Source organism: Anabrus simplex, chromosome 11 (genome assembly GCF_040414725.1).
Source record: "Anabrus simplex isolate iqAnaSimp1 chromosome 11, ASM4041472v1, whole genome shotgun sequence".
Lineage (NCBI taxonomy): Eukaryota > Metazoa > Arthropoda > Insecta > Orthoptera > Tettigoniidae > Anabrus > Anabrus simplex.
Genome location: NC_090275.1, coordinates 55,496,378 through 55,514,825, shown reverse-complemented (window position 1 = coordinate 55,514,825; position 18,448 = coordinate 55,496,378). Strand labels below are relative to the sequence as shown.

The window sequence follows — 18,448 nt, the reverse complement described above, 5'->3', positions numbered from 1 at the left end:
ACACGCTGGGAAAAATGGTAGTTTAGGGGAAGGCCTAAAATTTTGTTGTCAAATATTTATTTTATTAGTGGTCGTATCTTCACGAAAATTGGTACGCGAAGTCGGGGAATAGGTCACTATAATCTAGGCTATCAATAATGTTATTCACGCTGAGTGAAATGGTAGTTTAGGGGAAGGCCTGAAATGTAATATATATATAAAATAAGTGTTGCCTGTGCATTGCTCAGAATTTGAAATGAATGATATTTCTGTATCTGTCATGTCCATAGTAACAAGGAAACGCATTTTTTACTTTTCCGTAATGTCTGTCTGTCTGTCTGCCTGTATGTACACGCATCAATAGAAGATGGCTGAAGAGAATTTAATGAAAATCGGTATGTAATGTCGGTGATGAACCACTGCAATCTAGGCTACATATTATTTTGTTCACGTTGAGTGAAATGGTATTTTAGGTTATTTATGTTATTAGTGGTCGTATCAATAAATACTACATAACTAACATAACTTTAGTTATGTCGTAATCGGGAGATAGTGGGTTCGAACCCCACTGTCGGCAGCCCTGAAGATGGTTTTCCGTGGTTTCCCATTTTCACACCAGGCAGATGCTGGGCTGTACCTTAATTAAGGCCACGGCCGCTTCCTTCCCATTCCTAGGCCTTTCTCATCCCATCGTCGCCATAAGACGTATCTGTGTCGGTGCGACGTAAAACAAATGGCAAAAAAAAGTTATGTCGTAAGTTAGTAGTAGTTATATAAGAAGTTATTCAATTTACGATCACTTATGCCTTATACATTGTTACCGTACCGCATATAATCAGAGATATTCATGAATTTGGATTTTTGTTACTAAGTCCATATCAGCGCCGAGTCACGAGAAAATGGGTAAACAGAATTTAGTGAAAATCGGTATGTAAAGTATGAGAATAAGGAACTACAGTCTACGATATAAATAATTTTGTAAGACACCCTAATATCACAGAGTCGAAAGAAAACTAATGTGAAGGCCTGCAATATAGAAAGCTCATAAACTTTATCAACAATAACATTACATTGACCATTGTTTGTTGTGATGTGCTTTTTGTCTTCTGTTTCCTCTCATCCTCAATAGATAGGATTACTGCAGCGTACCGAGGTTTTTTTAATTTGCTTGACGTCGCACCGACATAGGTAGGTCTTATGGCGACGATGGGATAGGAAATGAATAGTGGTGTGAAGGAAGCGGCCTTGGCTTTGAGGTACAGCCTGGTGTGACTGGTGTGAAAATGGGAAACCACGGAATACCATCTTCAGGGTTGCCGGCAGTGGGGTTCGAATCCACTATCTCCCGGATGCAAGCTCACAGCTGCGCACCCCTAACCACACGGGCAACTCGCCTGGTCGTACCGCCTGTAACAGCCTGCCTGTATATTGGCGGGAAGTAGCTGGGGAGTAAGATAACTTTCTTCTTTAGCATGCCATTCCTCTGGTTCATACATTTTCTGATATATCTGGTACGTAACAAACTGGTTCATCATAGTATTCGAGCTATTCAATCCCTACTCCGAGGCACTGATTGGAATGAGTAGTGTGCATATTTAACGGAATAATGACAGAGGAGTGTTCACGGCAGTCAGCGACCTGGTTATTCAAGCTCTAGAACTTTGGACTCTTAGATCGGCACCGTAGTACTGTTCGTTGAAAGTGAGAAAGTGTGCGGTTTTTCATTTGATCGAGTATTTTATATGATAACATTGCTTTCAATCGCTACATTTCTACTGACGTTTTTGTAATGACCTATGTTGAATTCAGTTAGGAAAACAAGTCAGTCTTTCTGAGAATCCCGTAGCGAAGCACGGGTACATCAGCTAGTAATATAATATAATGGAGTTTGAATTGGTTGTTCTTTCTTGATATGTGATTTAATTTATTATAATTAGTGAGGTGGTGGTGATTATTGTTTTAAGAGGAAGTACAACTGGGCAACCATCCTCTATATAACTCTAATCAGAGGGAAAAATGGAAGGGATCCGACACTTCGAAAAATGAAGATATCGATCAAAGAAAGACAAGGGCCACGAAGGGCGTGAAAATGAAAGACTCCCTAGCCCTCGCAAACCTAATAGCGTCGGGGTCGGAAAAGAACAAGAGTTGACCAAGAGAGGTCAGACAGGATAGATGAAAGTGAGGAGCCTGGCACAAGTAAGTGGAAGCAATGCCAGGACTCAGCTGAGGGCCCCGTGGTCGCCACTCCACGCTCCAAAGTTCAGAGCCCCTGAGGCCCCTTTTAGTCGCCTCTTACGACAGGCAGGGGATACCGTGGGTGTTATTCTACCGCCCCCACCCACAGGGGGATTATAATTAGTGAAGATTTGGGTATCCTTTGTGTGTGAGCATATAGGTTTTTGTTACATTGTGCTTTAGTGGCATCATTGGCTTTCGCTTAACTGTGATTGTAATCCATTGCTGCTGTTATTGTTGTTGTTGTTATTATTCAATCAATCAATCAATACTGATCTGCATTTAGGGCAGTCGCCCAGGTGGCAGATTCCCTATCTGTTGTTTTCCTAGCCTTTTCCTAAATGATTCAAAGAAATTGGAAATTTATTGAACATCTCCCTTGGTAAGTTATTCCAATCCCTAACTCCTCTTCCTATAAATGAATATTTGCCCCAGTTTGTCCTCTTGAATTCCAACTTTAACTTCATGTTGTGATCTTTCCTACTTTTATAAACGCCACTTACACTTATTCGTCTACTAATGTCATTCCACGCCATCTCTCCGTTGACAGCTCGGAACATACCACTTATTATTATTATTATTATTATTATTATTTAATTTTTTTTTAAATTGGTATGGACATATCTTAGGGGGTGTTCGATGAGCATTGTATAATTTGAGTTTGAATTGTTGTGCTTTACTGATATGTGATTTAATTAAAGTGAAGAATGGGAAATCTTTTAGGGGTAGGTGTGTCTGTGTGTGAGAGAGAGAGAGAGAGAGAGAGAGAGAGGGAGATCGAGATCGTTGAGGTTATTCTGGTCAGCTTTTTGCACAGTGTGAATTTCTATTGCGAAATTTATATTCAGAGTTTTTCTTTTATTTATTTATTTATTTATTTATTTATTTATTTATTTATTTATTTATTTATTTATTTATTTATTTACTTACTTACTACAAATCTAACAGACTTTATGAATGGTCTAGTGAAAAAGGGCAAGCCCCATGTACATTAGTTGTTCATAGACCCACTAAGCTATTATTGCCAGGCTGAGTGACTCTGACCCTAACCTGGCAGGTTCGACCCTGGCTCAGTCCGGTGGTATTTGAAGGTGCTCAAATACATCAGCCTCGTGTCGGTAGACTTACTGGTACATAAAAGAACTCATATAGGACTAAATTTCATCACCTTGGCGTCTCCGAAAACCGTAAAAGTAGTTAGTGGGGCATAAAGCAAATATCATTATTCATAAGCTAATATCTACAACTAGCTGATGTACCTGTGCTTTGCTACGGAATTCTCAGAAAGACTGTCTTTGTGGTTTTCCCAACTGAAGTCAACATAGATCATTACAATGACAGCAGTAGGAATGCAGCGATTAAAAGCAATATTATAATACCAATATAACTTAGTTGGTCCGTTATTGGACGTTGTACATTTTCCAGCTAACTCTTTCCTGGTTGCCAGCGTTCCGCCCCAGTGTGCTAAGTGTGCTAAGTTGGGCTCATCAGTTGGTAAATAGCACACCTACTAACACGCATGGTTAGTGCATACCATGGAGGCCACTGTGTAGGCTACTTGGAGCCACTGACAGTGCCAATACACTATGAGAGACTTTCTCTCATTTTCAAAAATTGATACCTGCCTGGCCAACATCTTTATCATAAAAGCAATGTTATCATATAAAATACTCAATAAAATGAAAAACCACACATTTTCTCACTTTTAACAAACAGTACTATGCTGCTGATCTAATAGTCTAAAGTTCCAGTGCTGGAATGACCAGGAAACAGACAGCCGCGAACACTCCTCTGTCATTATTCTCTTAAATGTGCACACTGCTCATTTGAATCAGTGGCTCAGAGTAGGGATTGAATAGCTGGAATGCTATGATGAACCAGTGTGTTACGTACCAGTAGTACGGTATCAAAAAATTTATGAACCAGAGGAAAGGAATGGCATGCTAAAGAAGAGAGAGATCTAACTCCCCAGATACTTTCTCCAATATTCAGGCAGGCTGTTATACTCAGTATGCAGCAGTAACCCCATCTATCGGAGATGAGTAGCAGCATAAGACACAAGGCACATCACAACAATGGTCAGTGTACCGGGTAATGTATTGTTGATCAATTTTATGTGCTCCTATATAGTAGGCCTTCATATTTAGTTTTCTTCTGACTCTGTGATATTAGGGCATCTTATAAAATTATTTATGGTGTAGACTGATAGATAACAGGTAGGGACCCTCTTATAGAGGCAGCCCTGCTCAGGGAGTGGCGCCCCTGCGTATGTGAGTCTCAGAGCACGCTGACCCGGTGTGTAACATCTGGTAAAGGGTCCCAGCTCTGGGTAACGAGCGAAGACCTTAATGGCAGCAAAAGTGGAGAATACGATTTGGTACGGTGGAGCTGGCGGAAGAGACAACCCATTCCTCTGGGGGGTAGTACAGATGGAACCCACTGCCTTGTAGGATGAGGAAGGATCCTCAAAGGCTAAGGGAGTAAACCCCGAAAGAAAATCCTCAATTACGTTAGGCGTAGCAAGCCAATAAAAAAACTTATTTGTAGTTGCTGTCAAAACACGTAAGAGCCTTGGATTGCATTTATCAACTAAATTAAGATGCCAGCATGAGCAGACTCACATCAGGGATGATGGACAGGGTCCTGCAAAAATGCAAAAATCCCGGATTGGGACCATCAACTTACTCAGTCTCACAGGAAAATGTGAAGAACTAGTGGACCTCATGGAAAGGAGGAAATTAATGTTACTGGTGCTGAGTGAAACCAAATGGAGAGGTAAAGGAATGAAGAAATTAAGAAAACAGTATATACTGTATTGGCAAGGAAATGACAAAAGAGATGAGGAATGGTGTTGGTTTCATCATGAGTAAAGATCTAGAAGGAGTCTCTGACATTCAGTATGTTAGTGAGAGAATAATAAAAGTGACTGTGCATTTAAGGAAAGAAAAACTTAACTTTGGTACAGGTGTATGCACCTCAAACTGAATGTTGTCAAGAGGATAAGAACCAGTTTCTTGATGATTTGGAAAAAGTTTAGTAAAGAGAGAGTAATAATTATAGGAGATCTGAATGCACAGATTGGGACGGATAGAACAGGATATGAGAGCGTAATGAGACCTCATGGATAGGTGGACAAAATATGGAAGGTGAACATCTGCTTGACTTCTGTATGAGGAATGGGTTGGTGGAGAAAAATAGTTGGTTCAAGAAGAGACAGAGACATAAGACAACATGATACAGTTGGGATGGACTACAAAAGACTGTAATTGATTAGGTCATCTGAGATGAAGAAAGGAGCAGAATGGTAACAAATGTCAGGGTAATATCCAGCGAGAGCCTCAACAGCGGACCTGAGAAACTTCTATATGCAATAGTTCAGATCAGGAAAATGCCAAAAATCAAAGTATGGGAACTCCAGAAAACAGATAACCATATATCTGTATCAGAACCGGATATAAACCCTTTTACCAAGAGATAAAGGAAAAATGGAGAGGCAGAATGGACCATACTAAGGGACACATTGGTTATGGAAGCAACTGAAGTTTGTGGAAAGACAAGTGTGAAAATAAGGGAGAAGGAAACACCTTGGTGGAATGAAAGAGTGCGAGCAGCAATCAGGGAAAGAAATCTCTTACGGAAAGAAAGAGATCAGGAGAAAAATAAACCGGATCTTACTAGAGACGAGGCAAAGATCAGAAACCTCGAACAATTATACCGAAACAAGAAACTGGACGTTAAAAGAACAGTTACAGAAGAAAAGACCAAGGCATGGAATATATTCACTCAGAAACTGGAGGAAGACAGCAGAGGCAATAAAAAGCTTGTGTATAATGTTATCAGAGGTAAAAGGAAACCAATGAATATCATCATAAAGGCACTTGACGATGAAAATGGAAATCTGGTTAGGACAAAAAGTGACATGAGGGAAGTCCTGAAGAACCATTTTGACCACCTACTGAATAGACCCGTTCAAGAACAAAATACAGAACCGGAAATCCAAGCCTACAATGAAGAACCTTCCATCAGCTGGACAGAAACTGAGACAGCCTTAATATCTATGCCTAAAGGAAAATCTTCAGGTGTAGATGAAGTGAATGCGGACATGATAAAGGCAGCAGGCATCCAGGGTATACAATGGCTGCACAGGATACTAAATACCTGCAGATTGGAGCAAGGGCGTTATAATTCTCCTGTTTAAGAAAGGCAGCAGATGGAAACCCACCATCTACAGAGGAATAACCTTGCAGTCTCATGGGCTAAAAATTCTAGAGAAGATCATAGAAAGGAGATTGAGAGCCATCATTAAACCACAGTTAGAGGAGCAATTTGGATTCAGAAGTAACAGACCAAGAATGGATCTAATTTTTTAGCAGCCCACCCGCATGCTGATGGAGAAGTATTGGGAGAAAGGCTAGAACCTGGTCATTGTATTCCTGGATATAGAAAAGGCCTATGATAGTGTTATAAGAGATAAAATCTGGAAGTGTCTGAGGAAAAGAAATGTGCCTGGAGGACTGATAAGGAATTCAGATGTACAAAGACTGCACTACCTGTGTTCAAATTGGGGAAAACGGGCTGATGACCTTCTATATTAGGCCCCTTAAAACAACAATCATCATCATCAAATTGGGGAAGGTCAATCATCATGGTATGAGACCAAGAGTGGAGTTCAACACGGAAGTGCACTGCCCCACTACTGTTCATCACTGTTATGGGACAATATAATGAAGAATGTCAAGGAAAAGTTCGGTGAACTGAATGCAGTGGCCTTTGCTGATGATATGATTTGGGGTGAAACAGAAGAGGAAGTACAGACCAGACTCAACATATGGAAATCCCAGTTCCAGGAATGTAACCTCCACATCAGCGAGACCAAGACAGTGGCGATGGCAGTCAACAGAGAAGAGTGTCCAGCAAGTGAAAAACTAGGAGACCACCAGCTAGAGTGTGTGGATAGTTTTCCTTACCTTGGAAGTGTAATTTCCAGTGATAATTTGGTCAGAAAGGATATTACAAACAGAGTGCAAAAGGGATCAAAATTCAACTGATGATGTTTAACAGCTATTTCATACCAATATTGACCTATGGTATTGAAGCGTGCATCCTCACAAAAAGAGATTCATCAAGACTGCAAACTTCAGAGATGAAATCCACCATTCAGAAGACCAAGATGGACAAGTCAAGAAATGAAGAGGTAAGGAAAGAAGCCAGAATAAAGACATCCCTACTAGACTGAATCAGCACCTCCAGACGACGGTGGTACGGGCATGTGATGAGGATGGAGCCTACAAGAACAGCCAGAATAAATTTGGAAAGACAGGTGGAGAGGAAAAAGACCTCCAGGAAGACCTAAAACCCGATGGACGGACATGGTCAAGGTTGATCTAGTTACCAGAGGATGGACAGTGGATGATGTTCTCCATGACAAGTTGTATATGGACAAGAAGTGGAAGAGGCTCATTAACAGTACCTGGGAAACTGGAGCTGTACAATGATGATGATACTGATTTTCATTAAAATATGTTTACCCCTTTTTTTCTCTTGACTTGGCACTGATATGGACTCTGCAACAAAAATCCGAATTGATTAATATCCTTGTTATCATAGCTGGTACAGTAAAATGTATAAGACATAAATGATCGGAAATTTAATACTATATAATTTTAGTTATGTAGTATTTATCGATAGGACCACTAATAACATAAATATTTGAGAATTCAATTTTAGGCCTTCCGCTAAACTACCATTTCAGGCAGTGTGAATAAAATTATTTATGGCCTTGATTGTAGGGACTTATTCCCTGACTTCACACACCGATTTTCATTAAATTCTCTTCAGTCGTTTTCGCGTGATGTGCGTACGTACGTACATACATACAGACAGAAAATATGGAAAATTAGAACGTGCATTTTGTTGTTACTGTGGACACGACGGATGCAGAAATACAATTATTTTTTAAATTCTGAGCAATGTACAGATGAAACTCTTATTTTATATATAGATAATTACATTATTCACATATTTACACTCGTACAGTAATCCATTCACTAGATAACACTTACACTCCCTTTCACTCCCGTCCATGTACAGACAGAGATTTACATCTTTTTACATGGTTTGTAAACTGTTAGATGCAAGGCTTTTATTTTAGGAAGTAGCTCATCCCAGAGACATGCGGAGCAGCCGTAGTAACGGGATTGGTAAGAGGTGGTATGGGCAAATGGAGGGTCAAGGTTAATGAAGCTGGCGAGGGATTTTTGGAGGAAGATCAAGTCGATTCTTTTGACAATGGTTTCTGTTGAGGGGAGGTTAGCCGAATGAAGATGGAGTGGTAAATTATTAGCCTCTCCACCTGATTCTGTATTTTTGTTTAGATTTGTGACTATTGTGGGACTCAGGCAGGAAAACCATAGGTTAGTATGGGTCTTACCGTACTGAGATGGGCTGTTCGTAGGGCCCCTGATTTGAAGCCTTTTAGGTTCCTTCTAAGAAATCCCATGACTCTTTATTGCTTTTCGCCTTGCCTCGTCAGTCTGCAGGTTCGATTTCAAATCCCTAGAAATAATTAATCCGAAAAGTTTGAAATTTGCACACTACAGTACAACATTCTTATTTAATTAATATCTGTTCTCTAGGCAGTTTCTTAATCTACTTGTCGTAATATATTTACATTTATCTACATTTATGTTTAGCTCATTCATGGAACAACGTGCAGATAAATTTTGTAGGTCTGATTGTAGTTTTCGACTGTCTTCTATGTTTTTTATACTTTTATACAGGACAGTGTCATTTGCATATTTTGCCATGTGTGTGGTTACACATTTAGGAAGATTGAGCACAAATACAACGAACAGCAGAGGACCGATCACAGAACCTTGAACTACTCCTGATGTCACTTTGATAGGTTGTGACCGAGTCCCTCCGTATACCACACACTGAGTTCGACCCTTCAGGAAGGACCTCACCCATACCAGTAATTGTTGTAGCTTTAACTGAAGTCATTCATGTGGCACTTGGTCAAAGGCTTTGCTCCAATCAAGTGAAAGGCAGTCCACATGTTCAGTGTGTAATATTTGAAGATCTGTACTGATGTCTGTGAAGTAGTGGGCGTTGTCATATATTTGTTTGCAGAAGGCTAAGTGTCTGTTGTGCCTAATTTCATTTTTGTGTTCTTCATCCCTGGTGTGGAAACTTCTTTTTGTTTGGCCGATGTATATGGCATTACAATTTGGTTCTTGGCATTTGAGTTCATATATCCCTGCTTTGGAGATTTAAAAAAAAAAAAAAAATGAAATCAAATTGCATTTACTAATTTGTTTTTGTAGTGTGTTGTTTGTCTTAAATGTTAAAAAATCTTGCTTTTTGAATACATGAGCTGTTTTGTACGTGTTTTTATTCACAAGATTGAGAACTACATATTTATCATTTTTAGGTGAGGGTTTGTTTAGGTTTTTATGTTATTTTGTAATAACTGGAGTACTGTGTTGAGTGGATGGTGGTTTTTTCCTATGTTTTTTTAAAATTATTTGTATATTGTTGTTCAAATCTGTTTTATGCTAATTTGCGTGCGGTCAGGTTATTGGAGTTTTTTGTGTGCGATGTTCCAAGTACGTTTCCTGTGTATTTTGTATGACAGTTTATCTTTAGTTTTACTGATTGTGATGTGCAAAAAGTTTATCTTCACATTATTTTGTTTCTGGTTCCATTGTAACGTCACTGGAGCGTGACATGACAAAAGGTTATCGATAAACAAGCCAGCTGATGCAACGCCAGTGACAGTGCATTGTGCCACATTCCTTCCACTCCTAGGTGGACCAGTGAGGAGTACTTCATTAATATAAGTTACATCATTTCAACAAATACAGTATAAATAGAAGAGTGGACATAGGTTTTAGCATAAATGGTTTTACATTTCTTAATATTATTAATTCATTAAAAAAAAAATTAAAAGTGTGATTTGAAAGAATCTGATGTTCTTTATGGAACGATGAAGATTGACAAGTTATTAAGAACATTTGTAAGTTAGTAACAACAACATTACTAGCATTTCTTCATGTAATCTTCACTACTTTGATAGAGATAACTGAGCAGGACATATTTTTAATGCTGTGGTGAATGGACTGATATTTGGAAGCACCTTATAATTCGATTCCAAAAGAGTCTGTATCTGTTAAGGCAATAATTTTACTTTTATGCTTATTAAATATATTATTTCTTGTTTATATCTTGTCTTTAATAGCTAGATACTCTTCTTCTTAATTTAATTTTAAAAGATGTTAGTTGTCGGTTATTCAAAATTTTTCTCAGAACAGAAGAACCTAGTTTGTTCAGCCGCCTTTAGTCAGGATTTCTCGTTAGTCCATATCAGTTTAAGCAAAAATATTAATCAATTTTGTTTTATGCAAAAATAATTATTCACTTAAGAACAAATAATTTAACATTAAATTACAGTACAGTACTTTATTTCTGAAACTGTAATATAGGAGTAGATAACATGTTTACATTTTGTGTTTAAGCGATTAATAAGTGATTCAAATTATTATTATTATTATTATTATTATTATTATTATTATTATTATTATTATTATTATTATTATTAACTTTATTGGCCACATTGGACCACTTGAGTCTTTCATGTACACTTTTTCTTTGAAAATTGTACTGTTTGATTCTTCTTATGTGCCCAGTACTTCTTCATTCGTTCTGATCGCAGTGTTCTTAATTTGTCTGAAATCTATACAGGCCTTCTGTGCATCATTTCAGTTGAAAATTTGTGAATCTTAAGAAGGGTGATAATTTTATTCTTGTTCTCTGCAACTGTAATTTTGAGTCCAACTGTTTTGAGATCCTCTTGAATTTCTTTGATTCAATGCCCTCCTGTCTTCTTCTTCAACAAATTTCTAATCGCTAGTTGTCGTAAAATCCTGTTTTCTGGTAATCATAAGATGTGAAAGAAATAAGAGATTCTTTTCTTCTTTATAGTCCTGGTAACTGGGTCAGTCTCTCGATAGACAGTTTCATTGGGGAGGATTCTCCAGACTCTTTCAACCTGGTACTTTTTATTTATGCAAGTTCTAATAATTCTTCTTTCAGTTTTGAGGAGCTGATCAGTTCTTTCATTTTTAATTTGGAACAAGGTTTTGCAAGCATAAGTGGCTTCGGGCAAAGTTACAGTTTTGTAGTACTGTATCTTAGTGTCTATTGACAGGCATTTTTTTTATAAGTTGACCAGGTAAGAAATTGTGCTTTTTTAATTTTGTTTGTTCTATTTATCCATGTTGCTTTCTCACTTAAGTTGTGCATAATGATTTCTCCATGGTATTTAAATTGTCGGACTTTGTTAATTTTTTTATCATTTATGATAACTTTGTTTATGTCAAGGGGTTTCATTGGCATGATCTTAGTTTTCTCAAAGGATATTTGTAATCCTATTTTTAATGCAATTTTCTGGAGACTGGTGATCTGAGCATGGACTTCTTCCGTGTCAAGGGCTAAAAGAGCCAAATCATCTGCAAATCCTAGGCAGTTTGTCCTTATTGAGGGTTTTTCTCCAATTTTGATTTTAGGTGGGTTTTCTTTTTGCCAAATTTTCATAATGTAATCTAGAGCCACATTGAAGAGTAGTTGGGATAATCAGTCACCTTGTCTGAGGCATGTATTTATTGTAAAAGCATTTGACATTTCTCCCCTGAACTTTACCTTTGAAATTGTGTTGGTTAAAGTTAGTTCAATAATTTTTGTTAATTTAGGATGAAGGCCATATGATCTGAGGATTTTTAAAAGAGTAGGTCTGTGTATACTATCATAAGCCTTTTTGAAATCTATGAATGAAATAAACAAATACTGTACTGTATGCATTATTTTTACACTGTATTAACTGTTTGTTAATTATGTATAGTACGGTAACCTTAACACGTACACTTCCGGCCATTTCGTAGGAACTTCCATGCGTCTTGTTTTCTGTGAATATTCTGCACACAATCATATATATGAGTGATGCCCCCCCCTTTTTTTTTTTTTTTTTTTGCGTAACAGACCGCAAAACAGCCCTACAACCAAAGATACTCCTTCCACCCCGTCAGCACCCATGCGTACCAACCCCCATTTATTTTCCGTGGGCCCTCCCCATCACATTACCACAGGCTTCAGGAGTATCTCTGGCTCAACTCAAAGACATTACCAACCTACGGTTGTGCAACTTGCGCCTTGCAATGCCTACCCATGGCCAGTAGGCAGTAATGATCGGTCTTTGGATGTTAAAAGCTTAGCGTAGTAATCGCAAAAATTCATATGTATATCGCATAAAGGCAAACTACATCACATTTGAGTGTTAAGGTATTAGATCCAAATAGGAATTATGGTAAACCTAAATGCTAAACTCATCTTTGATACGTTATATATTTTTCCCACCAATTGTTATCCGCCTTAAGTTGGATATGGGAGTGATCGTGTTTAACTGTTTGAACTGGCTCAGTTATTATTTCTTTAGAGATAAATGGTAAGTTTCAAAAATATATTGTACAATGACATTTTCCCCATTATTTTTTCTATACAGTAATCAGGATTTCCATTAGTCGGGATTACATCCAGTCCTGTTTAGTCTGGAGAATCAAAGTTCTACTTCATTAAATATTTGGAATTTTTTGTTACGGTATTTATCTATTTTGATTTATGTACCTTTTCTTATTAACAGATTTTGCCTCAGATGTTGAACCACCTTGCGCTTGATGGAGTTGGCAAAAGTGTAGACTGGGGCGTTCTTGTTGTGTACACCTGCCGGAAGAGCTGCAACGATGAAGGACCAGCATATAAAGAAGAGTTCATATGGAAACAAGATATCCAGCAACGGAATACGGTCTCTGTCAATAATAACCCCACTACCAAGAACTGTAATAACAACTGACAAAACGCCTTGTCACCTCCAGTGGTGACCAATAACATCAATTTATTTCACCAATATTTTCGTCATCGTAGGGTTTCGCTTTAAGGTACGTTTACTAGTGCTGTTATATCCTGAGTTGCATCTAGCTTTCCCTTTCCTTGCATTGTATTCTAAGGTTCTGGTAAAAGTTTCTGTAATCGTAAGGTATTGCATGATTGCTCTTTGATAGGCTGCCTCGGTGGAGCAGTGGTTGAGTGTCTGACTTGCGATCCCAAGTTTATGGGTTCGATGCAGGCTGAGGTGGTGTATTATTGAAGGCTAAACAAAAAAACTTGATTCTTCATGTCGTCGTTGGCATATTAAAGACATACCTGCCAACCCTCCCGATTTACCCGGAAACTTTCTAACTTTTAACTAGTCTTCTAATTTTCTGACTTATTTTTACTTCTTCTTATTTTTGATCAGTATAACCTCCAGTATGGTCAATACTCTTCCCCTAGGATAAATTCTGATGTGCTTGTGTAATTTACACAACCTCATTTTCAGGTGTGTGTATTTGGCGAGTGTATCGTCTGTTTCCTTCACACTACAGCAGCGTGCGTGCTTTACAGCAAGGAATTTGGGGCGGCAATCGTCCTACAAGCACACGCTAGCGACTTTCTTAATAGGGACAAAAGAATGAGTTTGTTATTTTGTGGTTCGCACACTGTTAATATCGTTTCTGTGCGTACTGTCGTTGGAATTGTAGGCCACGTGTTTTTTCATGTGGTTTGTGCTTTTCTTCCTGTTGAAGTTGTATGTTAGTAGTGTATGAGACATACTGATCTGTTTTGTATGTTGTAGTTTCGCGTTTTTCAGTGCATTTGTGTTCATTTTTACTTCATAATTTTAATGACTTGAATGTATTTCAGAGAGTTGTGTCGGTGACAGTTTCTGGTATTTTTTCTTCACGTTATGGCGACAAAATATAACAAACGTTATTCCAAGTGTTCAGAGATACCTATAAAATTGAATTTCCATTCATTTTAAAATCTAATAAAGGAATCTATTATTAATTTTGCTCCGTGTATCAGTGTGATATAAATATTATTATTTGTATGTACTATCTGCGCACTTTTTAGCGATAGATTTACACCCTAGTGCTGAATCGGTCGACTTCGGTTATCTTTGAGATTCGTATTGGCAACCTTTGAAACACAAACTAAGAATCGCTTATCATCACTGTGCTACATCTGGCGTACACTTTAAGTACTCGTACTGTTGTTGTTTACACAGCAAAGCCAAACTATAGAATTCATGCTAGGAACACGTTTCGCATCGGGAAATGTTATATAGTATTTATATATTGTGTGAGACACAGTTGTTGGCGTAAGATAATAAAAAGTTTAGAAAATTCATATCGATCATATTATCGATTCAATTGAGGTTTCATTTTCATTCAGTTGGCAGTACTACCGGAACCGGCAGTGCTCCCTTCTTACTCCTCAGCAGAGTACAAAAATCTATCACTAAAAAGTGCGCGTACTATATGCGTCATAAATTGCTGGCCCCGCGGTGTAGGGGTAGCGTGAAAATAAGTGTAGGATTTTCCATTTGCATTTAGATTTATAAAGATAACATAAAAATTGAGGCTTCTACAAAAAAAATTTACATACGAATGAAGAAACTCAGCACTAAGATACCAAACAGTCAACTGGTAACTCAGCACTTAAAAGGTTAAGAGTGTATGAAGAAATGGAGATGATCCTTGTCCTTTTGTGTTTCCTTTCTGTTTCTCCCCACACTCACCTATCATTGTGTTTATCCACTTTTTTGTTCTTGTCACTGTTCCTCTTTCTAGGTATGACTTGAAACTAGTGCTGTAAGTTACTATCACGATTCCCTATTGCTGTCTAGCATCTCGTCTCCACAAAAGACCAAAACAGATAAATTCAGGAGGTCCTAAATCTAGGCTGCCAGGGAAAATTAGTATAAGTCAGAAAATGTTCTAAATATAGAGGTATGAAAATTATAAGTTGCCTTAGTTTTATTTTTGCCCTCACTTGTATTTCTAATTTGTTCCATGGAACTCCGTATCTTACAGTGAAATATTCATCCAACTTACTAAACTTCATGAAATACTGTATTATTCGTATTTTTTAAAATATTATGTTGAGATTAAACAGTTTTGTTTGGTCTGTTGCTAATCCTACAACATTAGTTTCCAAGAGTTTAGATAGTATAAAGCACAATGAATTATGCCAGTGCTCAAGTAAAGCAAAATATCACAGAACCAACGTAATGTAATTCCATTTTATCTAATTAGACTCAAAAGAGAAATTAAAAATCCTCAACTTTGGAATTTAATATTGATAGATGAGTCTGTTGATTATAATATTGTCACTAATGTAATTGAAAGAAAATGTAACATGTTAAACAGACGAGTAATACGTAATAGTGCCCCACTACAGATTTTTATGGACAGGCAATTAATAGGTAATACAACAATGAAAAAGTTCAAAAATTAGTGTTGAGTCTAATAATTTTCACACTTCTGTCAGATACATAAGTCCACGGTGTGAGTTCAGGAAGAGATTTCAATCTTTGGTCTAGGTAGTATAACTTTACCGATCCTTCACATATTACAACTTTAAAATACAATTTGCATCTTTATTAATAGACTACATTTAAATCGATACGGTTCATCCTTAGCGGATCATCATCATTCGACATATGAATAAAAAAATCCTTGTAAAAATTGTCACATGGATATTAGTACATTTGCACAGTGAAAAACACGTTCACTTATAGATAAAAATGACTTATGTCGTCTTGTCATTTTTCTGTTTTTAGGCCAGTGGATTACTTATGCAGTACTCCACCAACAACTATGCAGTCCTAGTCAAATGTTCCATCTATAAATTGAATGTTCCTTGTTTTTTGAACTACTCGGTCTGTCAACATCAATTACGTTGAACATATGGACAGACTCCTCAAGATTTTTAGTACAAAGTTGCACTCAGATCTGATTTTTTTAAGGACAAGACATCGTACATCATTTTTATCTACAAGTAAATGTGTTTTCCACTGTGCATATGTACTAATATCCATGTGACAATTTTTACAAGGTTTTCTAATCGTGTGTCAACTTAGGATGTCCCACTAGGGATGAAACGTGTCGATTTTTATGTAGTTGATTAATAAAGAAGCAAATTTTATTGTAAAGGTGGAATATGTGATAAGGATTGCTAAAGTGATACAACAATATGGGCTTCGCACAATGACATTTTATTTTATGTAATAGGGGGTATAAGTCAGAACAGTATTTAATTTGGTCCTAACAGTACAAGTAAACATGTTAATGTCTGTCTAGGGGAGAAGAGTCCAAGTCATTTTCTGACTTACACTTATTTTCTCGCAGCCTAGAAAATAAATGTTCTTGCCATAAAGTCTCGTGCTGATACATCACCACGCTGAGTGAAGGAGGGTTGAGGAATGAATGTCATCCTGTTTCAGAAGTCTTACAGCTGGTAATACTCTGCTTCTTATTACAGATTGATGACGAGAAGTTGGGCCTCTTGGACGGAGAGAGTGAAGAGAGATGTAGCGGTCTTGCTCTGGAAGGAATACGGTATATATCAGCACAGATCTGTGACAGAAAGAAAAGTTCTGTCTTTGTTGTACTCATACTGTCTCTCTTAGAGTGTGACCATTTGGGTGCCAGATGTATACAATGGTCATACCTAGAGCTGATTGTCAATAGTTAACATACAGTATTGTCTATAATTATGAGACCCAGAACATATGTATGTACAGTTAAAGTCTGTTCAGATGTTTTCCAGCTCTTTAAAGCCTTCTAAAAGTGTGTAATTTCAGCAGTAACATGTTACTTAATTGTTATTTTTTGTATACAATTCACTATTTTTCATTGCAAATGTATTTGAAAGATTATTATTATTGTTGCACCTGCAAAAACCGTTATGCAAAATATTTCAGCTTAGAACTTTAGCATATAAGTTTCAGTATTGTTTGAGATATACCAAAGAATGTAGTTCTAAATGATTTATATATGTTGCGGGTTAGTTTTCCTATAAGAACATCGTCATATAGCTGTTTTCGCAGGTGCAATGACAACGTGTAATTTTTTAGTAACTCTGTTTCTTAAAATTTGTTTATAGAATCTCCTATAATTTGGCCATGTTAATGTATCGCACATGCTTACAGTCTTGCTCCAAAATGGGGATGCTAAAGAAATAAATGCAAATTACATTTGTGTATTTGTAAATTGGACACTTTGATTATTTATTAGTAGTATCACGTGGGAAAGGGTCTACTATTTTTGGTCAAGGTTTTTTCTCCTTGTTAATACATGTAGCAAAATTACAAATATGTCTTGGTCATTGCCTGCATTATAAGAACCAGTGTCATATTACAGGAACATGGCATAAATTACATTAACAGCAGTTATGCAAAATTGATCACATACTTTCAGATGAAGTGAAGTACATCAAGAAAGATATTGTACCTGGAAGAGAGCCAGACTAAGAACTGGACATTTACAGTCTTACTAATAAACTATGTATAACTTTTATACAAGGTTTATACACTGCTTATGTGCAATTTACTAATAAACCGTGTATAAGCCTCTTGTGTATATATCTGTTATAGTTATTCGCTGCATTGCTTATACAGACCAGGTCACTCGTATTAGCATTGTATAGCAGCGAGTGACGGAAAAAGTAACAATTGATCAGTTTAAAGACATTTAAGCTCTTTTAGTCTTTAGCCTATTTTAATCATGAAAATTACCAGCATTTCGCCCCAGTACAGCAGTGGGCTCATGAGTTGGAATGCTACATGTCTCCAAGACGCTGGCGCTAGTGTGCAGTCGAGACACCACTGCAAGCCTCCTATGTAGGACAATGTAGTGACAGTATACTAGGGGAAGCATGTGCATGTGCATCCACTGGTATAAATGCCTGCCTTTGGCCTTTATCAAAAAATAAGGATCCTAGAAGGAAACCAAAATTAAATTCCATTGATTGCAAATGTTAAAAACATTTAAGTTCTTTAAGTCTTTAAGCTTTTCAATTATTTATTTTAGTGGTATTTACTGTCTGCAGTAATATATCATCATCATCATCATCATAATTGTACAGTTCCAGTTTCCCGGGTACTGTTAATGAGCCTCTTCCACTTCTTCCAGTCCATATACAACTTGTCATGGGGAACATCATCCACTGTCCATCCTCTGGTAACTAGATCACCCTTGATCATGTCCATCCATCGGGTTTTAGGTCTTCCTAGAGATCTTTTTCCCTTCACCTGTCTTTCCAAATTTATTCTGGCTGTTCTTGTAGGCTCCTCCCT

General features: G+C 37.4%; 1 protein-coding gene across 1 annotated transcript in view; it reads left to right on the top strand.

The window, feature by feature from the left end:
• Positions 1 to 17,479, top strand: part of Zfrp8 (Zinc finger protein RP-8) — a 36,288-nt gene extending 18,809 nt beyond the window's left edge. Inside the window, exons 4-5 of the mRNA XM_067155261.2 lie at positions 12,911 to 13,205; positions 16,633 to 17,479. Of these exons, the coding sequence (XP_067011362.1) occupies positions 12,911 to 13,120 (210 nt within the window). The 3' untranslated portion in view covers positions 13,121 to 13,205; positions 16,633 to 17,479. The remainder of the gene's footprint in view (positions 1 to 12,910; positions 13,206 to 16,632) is intronic.
• Positions 17,480 to 18,448: the final 969 nt, after the last annotated feature.